The sequence below is a fragment of the Crinia signifera genome, chromosome 8 (assembly GCF_055691185.1).
Source record: "Crinia signifera chromosome 8, ASM5569118v1, whole genome shotgun sequence".
Classification (NCBI taxonomy): Eukaryota; Metazoa; Chordata; class Amphibia; order Anura; family Myobatrachidae; genus Crinia; species Crinia signifera.
In genome coordinates this window covers 156,208,617-156,223,364 of record NC_139224.1, presented here as the reverse complement: position 1 = coordinate 156,223,364, position 14,748 = coordinate 156,208,617, and the positions used below count along the sequence as shown (strand labels likewise).

Sequence of the window (14,748 nt, the reverse complement as noted above, 5' to 3'; positions counted from 1 at the left end):
TTGACCCAGCGTCCGGGTAGCCCCACAGGAGAGCTGCTACAACACAAATACCTCACGGTAATACACAAGTTAATGCTAATCTCACAGATCTTTCAACACCTATTGATGAAGAGGGAAGGTCCATCATTAGGTCAAGATTTGTTGAAACTTCTACAAGCATGGTCAAAAGAGAGACATCCTACTACGAGGTATATTCAAGATGGTACTTGGTGGCGTTGCATTGCCATGGAAATTATGGGGGTGTCGGGGGGCGGGCAGCTGATGTCAGCAGATGCAGACGGCATTTAAATGTCTTGCAAAGCTGAGAAATTTGCAGCTTTGCAAGTCAACCAGAATAAGGTCCCATATTCCCAACATCTCCAGCTACTGTTGAAGTAATTGTGATGGGGAAGGTTCATTCCTACACACTCTATGGCCTTGTCCAACTATAAAAGTGTTTTGGAGCTAGGTCAGTGCAATGTTGTCTAGTATACTAGGTAGGCCTGCCTCTGTCCAGTGATACTTCTGTGGCGATACTTTGTGCCCCGGTTACTGTATATCTGTTAGTAAGTTTATAGTCCATGTATACAATGCAGACAAATCTTTGATTGACAAAAATTGGAAATGTTTGGTGGCTCCTTCACTGAATGTCCTGCATGCTCGTATCGTGTGTGGCCTCCATGGATTACATGATTACATCTCCTGACTGCAAAATAACGCCGTGAACACTTCTCACAACATATGGTTCTCAATCTTCCCCCCCCTCCCCGGCCTGTTAGTATTTCCTTATTTTTTTACTTTTTTATTTTTATTATTTTTCAATATATGAGACCAGGCGGCCCTGTGATTTTTGTGTCACCAAGGGACCTTTAGCTGGGTTTTTGTCTGTTTGTCTTTAAAAAAGTTTTTATTACTTATGTTCTCTGTACAAGGTGTCTACTGTTTTTGTAAATGCTGTATCTTTGTAGCACTGTGGGCCTGATTCAGTACCGCTTAGCAAGCAGCTTAACCCAACCCTTCGCCCGTCTGAATGCCCAAACTGATCCCCCCCCCCCTGCCACTGAATCCCCGCGGTAACATGCGTGGGATGTATGCGACCACATCCCCTCTCCTGCAGCCAAAGGGGAGAGAAATCATTCGATGGTCACCGATCATCGAATGATTTCTCTCTCCATCAGAAATAAGTCAGTCTAAACTGACTTTTATTTCCGACGGAGTCCGATGAAGAGGGGGCGGGCGCTAACGTCATGTGATATCAGCCGCCTGCCCCCAGCAGGCAATGGTCCGGCTGCATCCCCAGGGGAACAACTAGCATTTTCATGGGGACGCCTGTTTTTTAATTTCCAAAAATGTATTAATAATAATAAATTTAAAAAATGAATGCCTTTTTTTTTAAATGTAATGCAATAATATAACAATAATAATAACAATAATAATAATAAATAAATACAACTGCACGTGACACATGACCCTCTGTCGCAGGTGGCAGAACAGCTCATTAATCCCTTTGGAGAAGACGATGATGACTTTGAAACCAACAGACTGATTGATAGGAATCTGCAAGTAAGAACATTAATGAATCGCAAAAATGTGACAGGAAATCAGGAGGGGTAAATTTACTAAGGTGAGAGTTTTTAGAAGTGAGATGTTGCCCCTAGCAACCAATCAGATTCTAGATATTATCCAAAAGGCGCTGGATACATGGTAAGTATCTGATTGGTTGCAATATCTCTCACTTCTATAATCTCTCATTTTAGTAAATGTGCCCCAGAGTATCTGTGGGTGGGGGGGGACTATTCATGAAGCCGTAAGTAACCACAAGTAACTGAACACAGGGCTTTTTACTCATTTGTTCTATTCAGGAAGTGGGTTACCGTGGAGATGGTACTAACTTCTCCAGCGCCAGCCCACTCCATATTCCATACTGCTGCAGCTGGCAAGATGGGGAGGTAGTCACCTGAGGCGGGTGGGTATAAATGTACAAACTGCACCATTTTAGCCCCATCTCCTGCCCCAGGACCCATGGATAGTTGCATTTCCAATTATGGGGGTGGGGCAGTGGTCGAAGTGGGCCGGTATACAACGGTATGGTATACTGGCACTTCTCCACTGTGAGACTTTTTTTTTTTAAGTAATAGGAGTGTGCAGACTAGTGTCTGCACACTCCTATTACTATATGTAGCGTCGTGGGGTGTGTGGCCAAGACCGGCATGCAGTAGGAGCGTCTCGCAGCGGCCCTGCAGCATCGTGTGTGAGCCGCCATCATCCCTCCCTCCGTCTGCCTGTCAGGCTCCGCTCCCGTCCTCCCAAAGGCCCGGACCACACGGCGCACCGGATCTGGCTCTCCTGACCCCGCTGCAGCGTCTCAACAAGACACAACTGCTCTCCCAGGACAGTGCTGTCCACAACAAGCTCAGTGAGCCGCCATTTTGGGCCTTCCACCGGACACTGGGCCTTATTTTGGTTCATTCTTTCTGACAAAATCCTTCTTAGATGGACAAAACCATGTGCAGTGCAGGTGGGGCTGATGTAACATGTGCAGAGAGAATTAGATTTGGGTGGGGTTTTACTTCAAAGTGAGATCTATATTGCAGTGTAAAAATAAAGCAGTCAGTATTTACCCTGCACAGAAACAAAATAACTCACCCAAATCTAATTCTCTCTGCACATGTTACATCTGCCCCCCTGCAGTGCACATGGTTTTGTCCATCTAAGAAGGATTTTGTCAGAAAGAATGAACCAAAATAAGGCCCACTATTACTAAGGTACCTGTGTACTACTAGGGGAGGTCCTGATACCACCAGTCTCCCAGGGACAGTATATAAGTCTGAAACCCGCATGACCAGGTCCACAGCAGTGGCTGTATGCTGCATGATGTATGCTCTCCCTGGCGCTGTCCCTCTTTTTCTTATTCTCCTTGTCGCTGTCCCTCCTCTCTCACTCTCCATTGCTGTCTCCCTCTCTCCCCATCATTGTCCGTCATTCTCTCTCCCCATTGCTGTCACCTCACCCCATCGCTGTCCCTCCTATCTCTTCCCGCCGCTCTCACCTTCCCCATTGCTGGCCCTCCCTCTCTCCCCATCCCTATCCCTCCTTCTTTCTCTTCCTGATGCTGTCTCTCCTTCTTTAGCTCCCCGACATTGTCCCTGGGTGGGGCACTTTAAGTATTTTGCTACGGAGCCCATGTTCTAGTTACGCCCTGGTGGTAGCTTCAGCTGTGTTTTAGCAGCCGTAAGCACCAAAGAAGTGGCAGCTCGGCACAGCGGCCTGTGATGTCCACATTCTCATGGCTCTGCCCCTTATGCCTTATACACTACAGGACAAGCCCCTTTTTGAGTGGCCACGCCCCTTTATAGGTGACCACGCAACCTTGCCCCGAGCGCACCTGCACCTTCGGCGCACGCATAATTACATCCTTATTTTTTGCATACCCCCACTTCTAAATTTCCACTTCAAGCACTGGGGTGGGGCCTAATGATGTGACCTGTGTCCTGAGAGTGGGGGCAGTAGGACTGTCCATATTACATGTGTTCCTGGAATGAGTGGACACTGGGACTGTCTGTATTACAAGTAATGATAATGAGTGGACATCTAGATAGTCTGTAGCACATGTGTAATTAGAGAGGGGATGCTGAGACCAGGAACGATAATGTATAGGCACACTGGGCAGCTGCCAACGGCCCCCCCGATTTTAGGGGCCTTACTTGAGCAGGGGTGACCTTGTGTATCCAGAACCTCTTTTGGGAGGCTGGTAGAGAATGCTGTCCAACCATTGTGAGTGTGAATTGCACATACTCAGAACCTCTCACTCTGCTGCCAGACAGTAAATGGCTGTCAGCATGCTGATTGGTGGATGGCTAGCACTATCTACCAATCAGAGTGCAGCATTCTCTACCTGCCTCTCATCCTGCTGCCAGACAGTGAGAGGCTATCAGCATGCTGATTGGTGGATGGCTGGAGCTATCACAGTGCTGACAGCCAGTCACTGTATGGAAGCATTAGGAGAGAAGGTGCAGGACTGCAGGAGGGGTAATTTATGGTGTTTTACGTATTTCCATGAATACGTTTGTAGAGACCCCAGTACATATCTTTGCCCAGAGTCTACAATGCTGATAAGACGGCCCTGATTGAGACTGTCTGTATTACATGAATCCTGAAAGTGAGGGGACATGGTTACTGTAACAGGAGGTTATTGTACTATTGGAATACAATAGATACATCATTCATTTTTTGGGAAAGAAATCCACACAAACACAGGGAGAACATACAAACTCCACACAATTAGGGCCTTGTGGGAATCAAACCCAAGACCTCACGAATGTGTAATAAAGTAACAATAACCATTACACCATCCATGCTGCAAGGAACTAAACCAGATGTTCTCAGCATTGATTTGTATAATGTCTTATGTGAATGCAGCAGCACACATTCATGGGGTACAGTGCGCAAACCATTATTAACCCCAAGGTGTGCTAAATATACCTACAGCTAATTAATTGGACTAAAAGGGTAAACATACTAGTTAAATCCATGCTTCCCTCAGAACATCCAGAAAACCTGTACTGTTCAGAGGGCAGGTTTCATCCTTTGTTCTCTTCCAATAGGTCTCTCTCTTATCTGTGGATGACATGTACCAAAACCTGCCACCGATGGTAAAAGACAAGTACTGGGACGAGCAGAGTGCGCTACCTCCCTATACCGTGGCAACAGCATCCGAAACCCTGAAACCATCCTTCATGGGCTCCACCTTCGACATGCGGTATGGACTCACTCTGTATCTGTATATTATACCCCTTTTACACCGCTGAAAAATCCGGGTCAGCAGCGGGTCAGACCCGGATCTTCGGCGGTGTAAATCCCTAACGCCGTGTCCCTTTACACGGGACTTCTACCCAAGTCCTGACCTGGGTAGAACACGGCTAGGACCTGGGTACATGAATGGGGAACGTCCAACCTGCGGACCACAGCGTCCGCAGGTTAGACGGGTTGTCAGCCTGACACTGACAGCCGGCGCTGCTGTCTGCTATACCCTGCAGACAGCAGCGGCGGCGGGGGAGGGAGGTGAGCGGATGCCTGTGTGCGGCATCCATTCACCTCCTGTGCGACAGCGGGGGGGGGGGGGTGCGCGCGGGGACTGGGGGCAGCCCAGCAGCTTACCTTAGTGCTGGGATGCCCCCAGCAGCGTTGGGCGGTGATTGGCGCTTGGAGATGACATCATCCTGTCATCTCCAAACACCGGGGGCGGGGGCGCGGGTGCGGGCCGTCCGCCCGGTGTAAATTGCACTAAACGCCGGGTCGCACCCGGCGTTTTGGTGTAAAAGGGGTATTAGGTAGAATGGAGAAGACAATGGCCCTTATTCTGGTTAACTCGCAAAGACAAATTCCTTTTCAAATGGACAAAACCATGTGCACTGCAGGTGGGGCAGATGTAACATGTGTAGAGTTAGATTTGGGTGAGTTATTTTGTTTCTGTGCAGGGAAAATACTGACTGCTTTATTTTTACACTGCAATATAGATCTCACTTTGAAGTAAAACCCCACCCAAATCTAATTCCAATTGTAAAGCGCAACGGAATATGCTGCGCTATATAATAAACTGTAAATAAATAATTATCTCTGCACAAGTTACATCTGCCCCTCCTGCAGTGCACATGGTTTGTTCCATTTGAGTAGGAATTTGCCGTTGCGAGTGAACCAGAATAAGGGCCAATTAGTAAAAGGCAATGAGTACTGGTTAATGATCCACATAATAATATGAAGTCTGAATACAGATTGGATATAATGATGAACATGCAGAATAGGGTTATGTTATAAATTAGAGTTTGCTGCATCTTTCAGAAACTTTTGGGCATTCATTTTTATATTACTTTATAACTTAATTTTCTTATAAAAAACTGAGGCGTGCTGTATAGTCAAATCCTAGCTCATCTGTGATTGATACTTTGGGTCTTTCCCAAAAATGAAAAGGTGACCCAATAGTGAGGCTTGGGTTTTTAGTTCCTCCTTCCCCAAAGTTAGGGGAGTCTCTTTAATTCAGAACTCCCATAGGCCCATTTCCACCACAAGGTTCTTCTGGGACCACTTCCCCTCCTTGTGGCCGCTCTTCTTACAATAATATCAGGAGATTATAATAAAATATGGTATGATAGGGATTGTAGTCTTTCAGGAACTACCGATAAATATCTTGGCCACTTAGTATTAGGGTTAGTAACAGAAACAGTTGTAGATTCAGCCTGGTCTAGGCGAGGGGCGACCCTAACCTTCTAATACAGGATACAGCCTGAGAGAGCACCCTCTGTAGGTCGGAGGCTGATACTGTAGCAACAGGGAATTAATAAACTGGGCAAAACTAAGAATGCAAAGGGTTCATGTGCAATTACTGGAAGGGCCACTATTTCATTCATGGAAGGGCCACTATTTCATTCATTGCACACACCGTATCAGTACCTACATTGGCAGGTATTCAATGCGGCCGGCGAGGGGGTTAAACAGCGAGGATTGCAGAAAACCAGCGATCCTCGCTGTTTAACCCCCTCGCCGGCCACTCGCCCTATTCAACCTTCTGGGGAAATCCTCATCGTCACAGGACGGCGAGGATTCCCCCAAACAGCGAGACCCGCGGCTAATGCAGCGAACCCGCTGTATTTAGCCACGAGTCTCGTTGCTTCTGGAGCCACATACGCCGGTTCCCCCTTGCTCAAAAAATGGAGCGAGGGGGAATTGGCGTATGAGGAGGGGTGCGTTGAATACTGACAGGGTGAGTGGTGACAGCGAGCAGGAAGCCTGCTCGCTGACGCCGCTCGTCCACGGCATTGAATACCCATTATCTCCTTCATATATTACTAATAAAATCTGCTTTGCAAATTTTCAGTCATGCATATATATATATATATATATATATATATAAATATATATATATATATATTGAAAAAGTCACATTTGTACCGAGATTAAGTTTTCATTGAATGTGTGTCCTTTCTTTTCAGCATTGTTGGGGACTCCGAGCAGAGTCAGCAAGTGTCAGCCACTCCCAACCTCCCCCGAGCTCGCACTCCTATGCTCAGCCGCTTTCTGTCCTCCGCCGCTTCCCCTGCAGTGAGCATGAAAAACTTCATGGGCCGGGGTGCGCGGAACCACCACCTTGTCCGCTTCAGAGGGGATGGGTTCCCGTCTCCCAATCCAAATGCCCGTTACAGCGATCTTGACCCAGATGGACGCATTGATGAGGAGGAGAACACAGAGGATGAGAGTAGGGCCAGTGAGCCACCAACCCCTCAAGTCATGCCCAGGATTCCTCGAAGGCTTGAGGCCTCTGAGAAGCAGAAGAAGATGGAGCAGCCCAAGGTCCCTCTTATTCTAATCACTGTTGAGGAACCTTCTGAGGAGAACTTGGATCCAGACCAGACGGAAGAGTAAAGAGAGATGTCTACAGTGGTCATTAAACCTCTAGTAGAGATAGGAAACCTGTGGATCGCCTGGAAACAAACTGCGCAGCTATATACTATCTTTATTGAGTCGTTCAAATATTATTTACTGACAGTGACAAAATTCCCCTTCCAGGGAGGTAGACGTAGCTCAACGTTCTCTTCCGAATTGTCTAACTAGAGATTGTGAATGTAGAGTTGCCTGCAGGGTACCTGGGTGTGTAGTAGAGATCTCCTGCAATCTGTAGCCATTTGCACACTGGTGACTCATCTACTGGATACATTAGTGCACCTCATGTTTTTACCCCAATGTATTCAATCGAAGTTTTAATACAAATCCATTGCTTCAATTGTTTGTTTCAGCAGACCCGTTATCTGTCCGAATCCAAATCACTTTCATACAGCAGTATCATGTTAGACCACATAGATTGTAAGCTTGCGAGCAGGGCCCTCCTACCTTTTGACTGTCTGTAAATACCCTGTTTGTTGTATCACTGTCGCCTTTTGTAAAGCGCAACGGAATATGCTGCGCTATATATGAAACTGTTAATAAAGTTACTTGTCTTGGACAGGAAATAGTTAATGACCCTTATATTAGATAAAACGTTTAATTACCCAAATTGTTATATCATATCCAGCAACATGATTAACCATTGTTTTTACTACATTAATGACTGAGCTCTGAGATCTAATGGAGTAATTATAGGTGAAGTTCATTTTAACTAATTATTCCCGACAGCTGTAGTGGAAGAGCTATCAGCCAATGGAAATATGGAAGGGTGCTACACCCGGCCTCACCAGACTAAGGGGCGCATTTATCATTATAAAGCGATGCCGACGTGATGACACCGCCGGCCATCGCATTGCGGTATCATCTGATACTGCCAGGATTTATCAAATTGAGGGCGCAGGGACAGGGCTCCGAAAGGAGCCCGTCCCTGTGAAGCCCTGACGCGGAAGCCGGGAGGTCAGCGCATGCGCGGTTATGTGCTGACCCCAGCCATAGGCTACAATGGGCTATCGCCATATCAGAATGACGATAGCCCAGGGGTGCGATGCCGGGCTGCCCGATGTTGATACATCGGGCAGCTTCGCATCCCCCATAGAAACCTATGGGGGATGCGGCCGGCGGCGGTGAAGGGGGGGATCGCAGCAGGGATGGGAGATTTGGGGATACTAAATATTTGCGGTAATCCGTTTTCGGGGATTTAACCGCAAATATTGCTTGATAAATGCAGCCCCAAGAGGCAAATGGGTATGGGTCGACACATGCAAGGGGTCGACCACTGAAGATCGACACAGCTAAGGTCGGCAGGGTTGGAAGATTGATACAAGCATTAGGTGGACAATGGCTAGTCGACAGTCAAAAGGTCAAGATGAGTCTTTCACATTATTTTTGGCCCGAATGTCGACATAGTCGACATGGACACCGTTAAAGTGTACAGTGTCCCCTTGCATGCCTCGCTAGTCTCCTTCCACACCCCAGTGGATGGGTAGACACAGAGGCGTAGCGAGGGCGGTGCCGGTGGAGCACCAGCTCCAGGCGCAGGAAGCAATCATGGCGCCGCAGCCGTGCCAGCACCGCCATCTCGCCCGCTCAGGTGCCCAACTCAGTGCGGCTCCCCCCAGGAGACGTGGTATATTTAAAAGTCACTCACATCTCCCGCTGGACCGCGCTCGCGGTCCAGCAGCCACCAGTTGATTGGCTGCTGGACCGCGAGCGCCTATTGGCTAGCGCGGTCCAGCGGGAGATGTGAGTGACTTTTAAATAGCAGCACCGTGCACAGCGGGGAGCCGGGAGCGGGCAAGCCCGGCAACAGGGGGGAGGGGGTGCGCGGAAAGCACCGCTGCTGCTTTGCTGGCTGTGGGTGGGGTGCACTAATCTCTGCACTATCCTCTCCCACCCACCCTGCTGTGCACTATCCTCTAACACCCACCTGTGCACTATCCTCACCCACCCACCCTGCTGTGCACTATCCTCACTCACCCACCCTGCTGTGCACTATCCTCACCCACACACCCTGCTGTGCACTATCCTCACCCACCCACCCTGCTGTGCACTATCCTCACCCGCCCACCCTGCTGTGCACTATCCTCACCCGCCCACCCTGCTGTGCACTATCCTCACCCACCCACCCTGCTGTGCACTATCACTCCCACCCTCCCTGCTCTGCACTATCACTCCCACCTTCCCTCCCTCCTCTGCACTATCATTTACTCACACCTTCCCTCCCTGTGAGCAAATTTCAGTCCCCCTTGGCATCGAGCATGAAGCCCCTGGCATTGAGCATGTAGGTAAGTGGCACTTATGTGTTAAATGTGTAATGGGCATTACGGTTTGTTAAATAGTGTGCGATGGGCGTTGCGGTGTGTTAGTATGTGATGGGCATTGCGGTCTGTTAGTATGTGATGGGCATTGCGGTGTGTTAGTATGTGATGGGCATTGCTGTCTGTTAGTATGTGATGGGCATTGCGGTGTGTTAGTATGTGATGGGCATTGCGGTGCGTTAGTATGTGATGGGCATTGCGGTGTGTTAGTATGTGATGGGCATTGCGGTGTGTTAGTATGTGATGGGCATTGCGGTGTGTTAGTATGTGATGGGCGTTGCGGTGTGTTAGTATGTGATGGGCGTTGCGGTGTGTTAGTATGTGATGGGCGTTGCGGTGTGTTAGTATGTGATGGGCGTTGCGGTGTGTTAGTATGTGATGGGCATTGCGGTGTGTTAGTATGCGACGGGCATTGCGGTGTGTAAGTATGTGATGGGCGTTGCGGTGTGTTAGTATGTGATGGGCATTGCGGTGTGTTAGTATGCGACGGGCATTACGGTGTGTTATATAGTATGTAATGGGCATCATGTGTGGCCTTATGTGTAATTGGCATTATGGCTGTGGCTTTATGTGTAATTGGTATTACAAAGTTTGCTAAAATGTGCAATGGGCATTACGGTGTGTGGTATAATGTTGGGCCGTGCCCACTTTTCACGGAGCAGGAGCCTCACCTACTACAAATGGTGGGGCGAAACATGCCCTTGCTCCAGGCGCCGTGGCACCGAGCTACACCACTGGGTAGGCATGAAATATCGCCTACCAGCTCAGAAAGCAATGAAAAGCTCATGTCGAACTAATACTTGTGCCGACCTCCCAATCATGTCAACCTATTTCATGTGTCGACCTAAGCCATGTAGACCTTCAGTGGTCGACCCAATGCAGGTCAACCTTGGGGGTAAATTTACTAAAGCTTCAAAAAACATAAATAGTTGATGTTGCCCATAGCAACCAATCAGATTAAGTCATTTTCTAAGATGCAATAGAGAAATGATAGACACAATCTTACTGGTTGCTATGGGCAACATCACCTTTTTTTCATTTTTAGAAGCTTTAAGAAATGTTAAGCCATTCACAAAGGGGGGGGTGGGCTGCACATGCGCATAATAGACCATGCGCAGTCCCCAAAACATCGATGATGAATGAATGAGAATCACCCCCGCGGTGAGTTATACCCCTTTCACATCGCAGATAATTACCGGGTACAAGGTACCGGCTAGAGCTGGCGAAGCCCCGGCGGTGGGGCTTTAATGCCTATGAAAATGCGGTAAAAACCCCAATAATGGGGTTTTAACCGCATTTTTAGTTTAGTCAATCCAGTGTGTGGCACTATAAGTCTCAGCAAGGCAGCACCTCTCATTACATAGGGAGTGCAGTATAGGGCCTCTCCCTATGGCCCTTATTCTGGTTGGTGCGGTAATATCCGCGTGCGTTCGTGCCGCCGATGTTTTGTGTCTGCGCATGTGCGAGCGGGACACACGGCCAAATTCCGCATGAAATGTGTACACTACGAACAGGGGGTGGAGAGGGGCGTGAAGGGCTATTTGGGCTCATTACCATATGTTTACACCCCGCGTTTCATGGGCGTTCCCATGAAAACGCTGGGCGTCCGTATGGTAATGCAGCCATGACGCACGTGTAGGGGGCGGACATATGACATTACAGGATGTCAGCTGCCCGCCCAGATCCCTGCTTTAGCACGGAGAAATGCCCGTGTGGTCTGAGGTTGCGGGAGCTGCCTGGCCACTCGGTCCTGCATTTGATGGTCTACGACCATCGAATGATGGGGGAGGTTCCAAGAGATGGAGGAGGTGTATCCGTAAGAAATACACACGTGCTCCGTGCGGTCAGCGGATTACCGCATTCGGACGGAGTGAGCGATCCATACGAAAGGCGGGGTTTAGGACGCACGGTCCTGGCCGCATATTCGGCTCCGATCAGAATAAGGGCCTATATCTCCTGTGTGTATACTGCTTCCCCTGCATCTCTCCAGCCACCATATAACAGTAAGGGCCTGATTCAGGTTTGTGATATCCCTTTCACATGGCAATGCCGGGTCGGACCTAGGATCTTGATGTCGGGTCCATCCCAGAACCAACCCGGGCCGATGCTTTCACGTTAAACCCAGGTCCGCCCATTATAAAAAGGACGACCTGGATAGTAAGCTCTAGCGCCACACCTCGACCCGAGTCGTCACGTCATCAATCCAGTAATTACCAGGGTCCGAGGTGCGATGTGAAAGGGGTGTACAGAAAGCAAAAACATAAAGTAACTTTGTGTCTGGAAGAAACCATGTTGCCCTGCAGGGGGAGCTAGTACATTTATATTTGTTCTGTGCAGGGTAAATACTGGCTGGGTTTGCATGCAGCCCACAAATGTTAGACAGCTTTATCGCTCTGCACTACACACCTTCCCCACCTGCAGTGCCGCCCCCGATGATGCAGGCACATGGCAGCAAGGATGGTAAAGTCCCATCCAATGCAGCCTATATTCTCCAGTCCAATAATGCAAGATACCAGAAACATTTCAGAACCTTTATTAGTTACATCACTAATAAATAACTGAAGAACACTCATTTATTAACTGAAGAATACTCATAACTTTACAGTTACATAGAAATATTATGCTGTTTGATACACATGACTGTATGACTGATACATATTTGCCCTGTCAGTAATAGAACAGATAACATTGGACATGACACACAACTACTGTAACACTGAATACACAACTTGCAGTGCCCACACAATTATACACCAATTCCCTGCACCAGACTCACTGTCTGTATATACATATAAACATCTGTATCCACTGCATCATACTATGTAATGCGACCAATCAGATTCCCCTCCCACCAGCTCCAGTCTCCTCTCATATTTCTGTACAGAATCCCTTTCCCATACACCTAATACAGCATGAAGGGGCTCAGTGAAGGTGGCAGTGTAGGTGTGTACGTGTCTGATCATGTCACTCACAGAATAAAAGGCCATAGAAAAAAAGGACATCTGTCCTGCCTCATAATCCAAATAAATCCTCACTCTATCATAGGGAACACTGGCAGGTAACGGGATCGTCTCACCGTCATGTATCACTGAATGCGCCTTATCAGAAGTCCTATCCAAGCACCAAGACTTGTTATTCCATCCAATTTGTGACTGCTCCCCTCTCCTGTCTGCACTGGGATAACACATCCCCACACGCCAGGTGTCTGCGTTACCGACGTCCACATCCCAATAATGTCGCCCTGAGGAGAACCCCCTGGTGCTTAACACCTGAGGATAATCCCAGAATCTCTCTGGTGTCTCTGGCTGATTCTGTTCTATTGAAGACGTGTATACAGTTTTCATGTCTTCTGAGATAACTATGGGCCTTATTTTGGTTCACTCTTTCTGACAAAATCCTTCTTAGATGGACAAAACCATGTGCAGTGCAGGTGGGGCAGTTGTTACTTGTGCAGAGAGAATTAGATTTGGGTGGGGTTTTACTTCAAAGTGAGATCTATATTGCAGTGTAAAAATAAAGCAGTCAGTATTTTCCCTGCACAGAAACAAAATAACTCACCCAAATCTAATTCTCTCTGCACATTTTACATCTGCCCCCCTGCAGTGCACATGGTTTTGTCCATCTAAGAAGGATTTTGTCAGAAAGAGTGAACCAAAATAAGGCCCTATATTATTACCCGCTGTGTTTTCATCCAGTGATAGGTCTTCTGATGCCTGCACATAGAAACATACATTTATTCCTGTTATTATATCAGATAATATTAGTAATTTCATTGATATAAGACCCACATGCAGGTCCCCTACTTTATTGGCATGCTCATTAGGTCTTCCACTTTCCTCTCTATTCAACTTCTCAATGACCGCCTCTTCATTCTTCTCAGTATCTCCCTCCTCCTTCTTAGTGCCCCCCTCTTCCTCCACCTGTTTTTGGCCAATAGCCATTGGATCAGTCATACAACATGGCTCCTCTGTATCAGACAATACACCTGTGTCTGGTTCCTGTAAGACAGTCATTGGATCAGACATGTTACCCAGCTCCTCAATCTGACACATCTTCCTGGCAATCTCATCCTTCTTCATTTCCAGCTGCTGAATCAGATCGAAGACTGCGAGTGAAACACTCTCTTCCTGCCTAGAGATCTCATTCAGCACTCTCTTCTCTAGGTCCTCCAGCTGTCTCTTAAGGTCTCCAACGAGAGCAGTGACTGTCTCTGGTAAACCAGCTGCTTTTTTCTGATTTTTTTCTCCTGCGTTTCTGCAGACTCTGGATACTTTTCTCAGTCACTTTTCTCTTGGCGGTCAGTTTCTGCAGAACATTTCTCAGTTTCTCCTTCTCAGAGGCCTCACCCAGCATCTCCACCACGTGCCCCCGATGCTCTCCGACCAAACTGCAGGACACACAGATACAGACATTGTCCTCAGTACAGAAATACTTCAAGATCTCTTTATGGAGGGAACATGTTCTCTTCTCCAAGGAAGTGGCGGGATCAACCAAGACATGTTCTGCTGACTTGTTGTGTGTCCTCCAATGTATATCACAGAGAGAAGCTTCACACTTCAGACAGGTTTTAAGAACAGGTACTTGAGAGTGGACACAATAAGTGCAGAACATCCCAGTTCCCTCCTCTGGAATAGAGCGTACACGTTCTGCTATATTACAGAGCTTTCTGTTTATCTCTAGTGCAGGACGATCCAGATACTCTGCTCTGCATTCTGGACAGGTAAATACTGTAGTCCCCTCCTGTGTATCCAGCAGACGATCAATACAGGCCCAGCAGAAGTTGTGTCCACATCTCAGGGTTACACGTTCTGCTATATTGCAGGGGATGTGTCATTTGGTCTACAGCATTATGGTCGACAGTCATTAGGTCGACATTGGTCTAGGTCATTAATTCGACATTGTCTAGGTCGACAGTCAAAAGGTCGACATTGAGTTTTTCACTGTTTTTTGAGCCAACATGTGCCCACACGCGGTATTTCATGCCCTACTATCCACTAGGGCAGGGGTGGGGAACCTC

At 47.8% G+C, this 14,748-nt stretch overlaps 1 protein-coding gene across 1 annotated transcript; it reads left to right on the top strand.

Moving 5' to 3' along the window:
* The first annotated feature begins 4,613 nt into the window (after positions 1-4,613).
* Positions 4,614-7,513, top strand: LOC146027151 (bestrophin-4-like). The gene is made up of 2 exons (XM_083158111.1): positions 4,614-4,738; positions 6,966-7,513. The coding sequence occupies exons 1-2, from the start codon at positions 4,629-4,631 to the stop codon at positions 7,393-7,395; spliced, it is 540 nt and encodes a 179-aa protein (XP_083014237.1). The 5' UTR covers positions 4,614-4,628; the 3' UTR covers positions 7,396-7,513.
* Positions 7,514-14,748: the final 7,235 nt, after the last annotated feature.

Bases quoted from the DNA above. Each gene is read 5' to 3' on its own strand.
- LOC146027151 (XM_083158111.1), top strand. From the start codon at position 4,629: ATGGTAAAAGACAAGTACTGGGACGAGCAGAGTGCGCTACCTCCCTAT. The intron at 4,739-6,965 runs GTATGGACTCAC...CTTTCTTTTCAG, and splicing joins GGCTCCACCTTCGACATGCG to CATTGTTGGGGACTCCGAGC.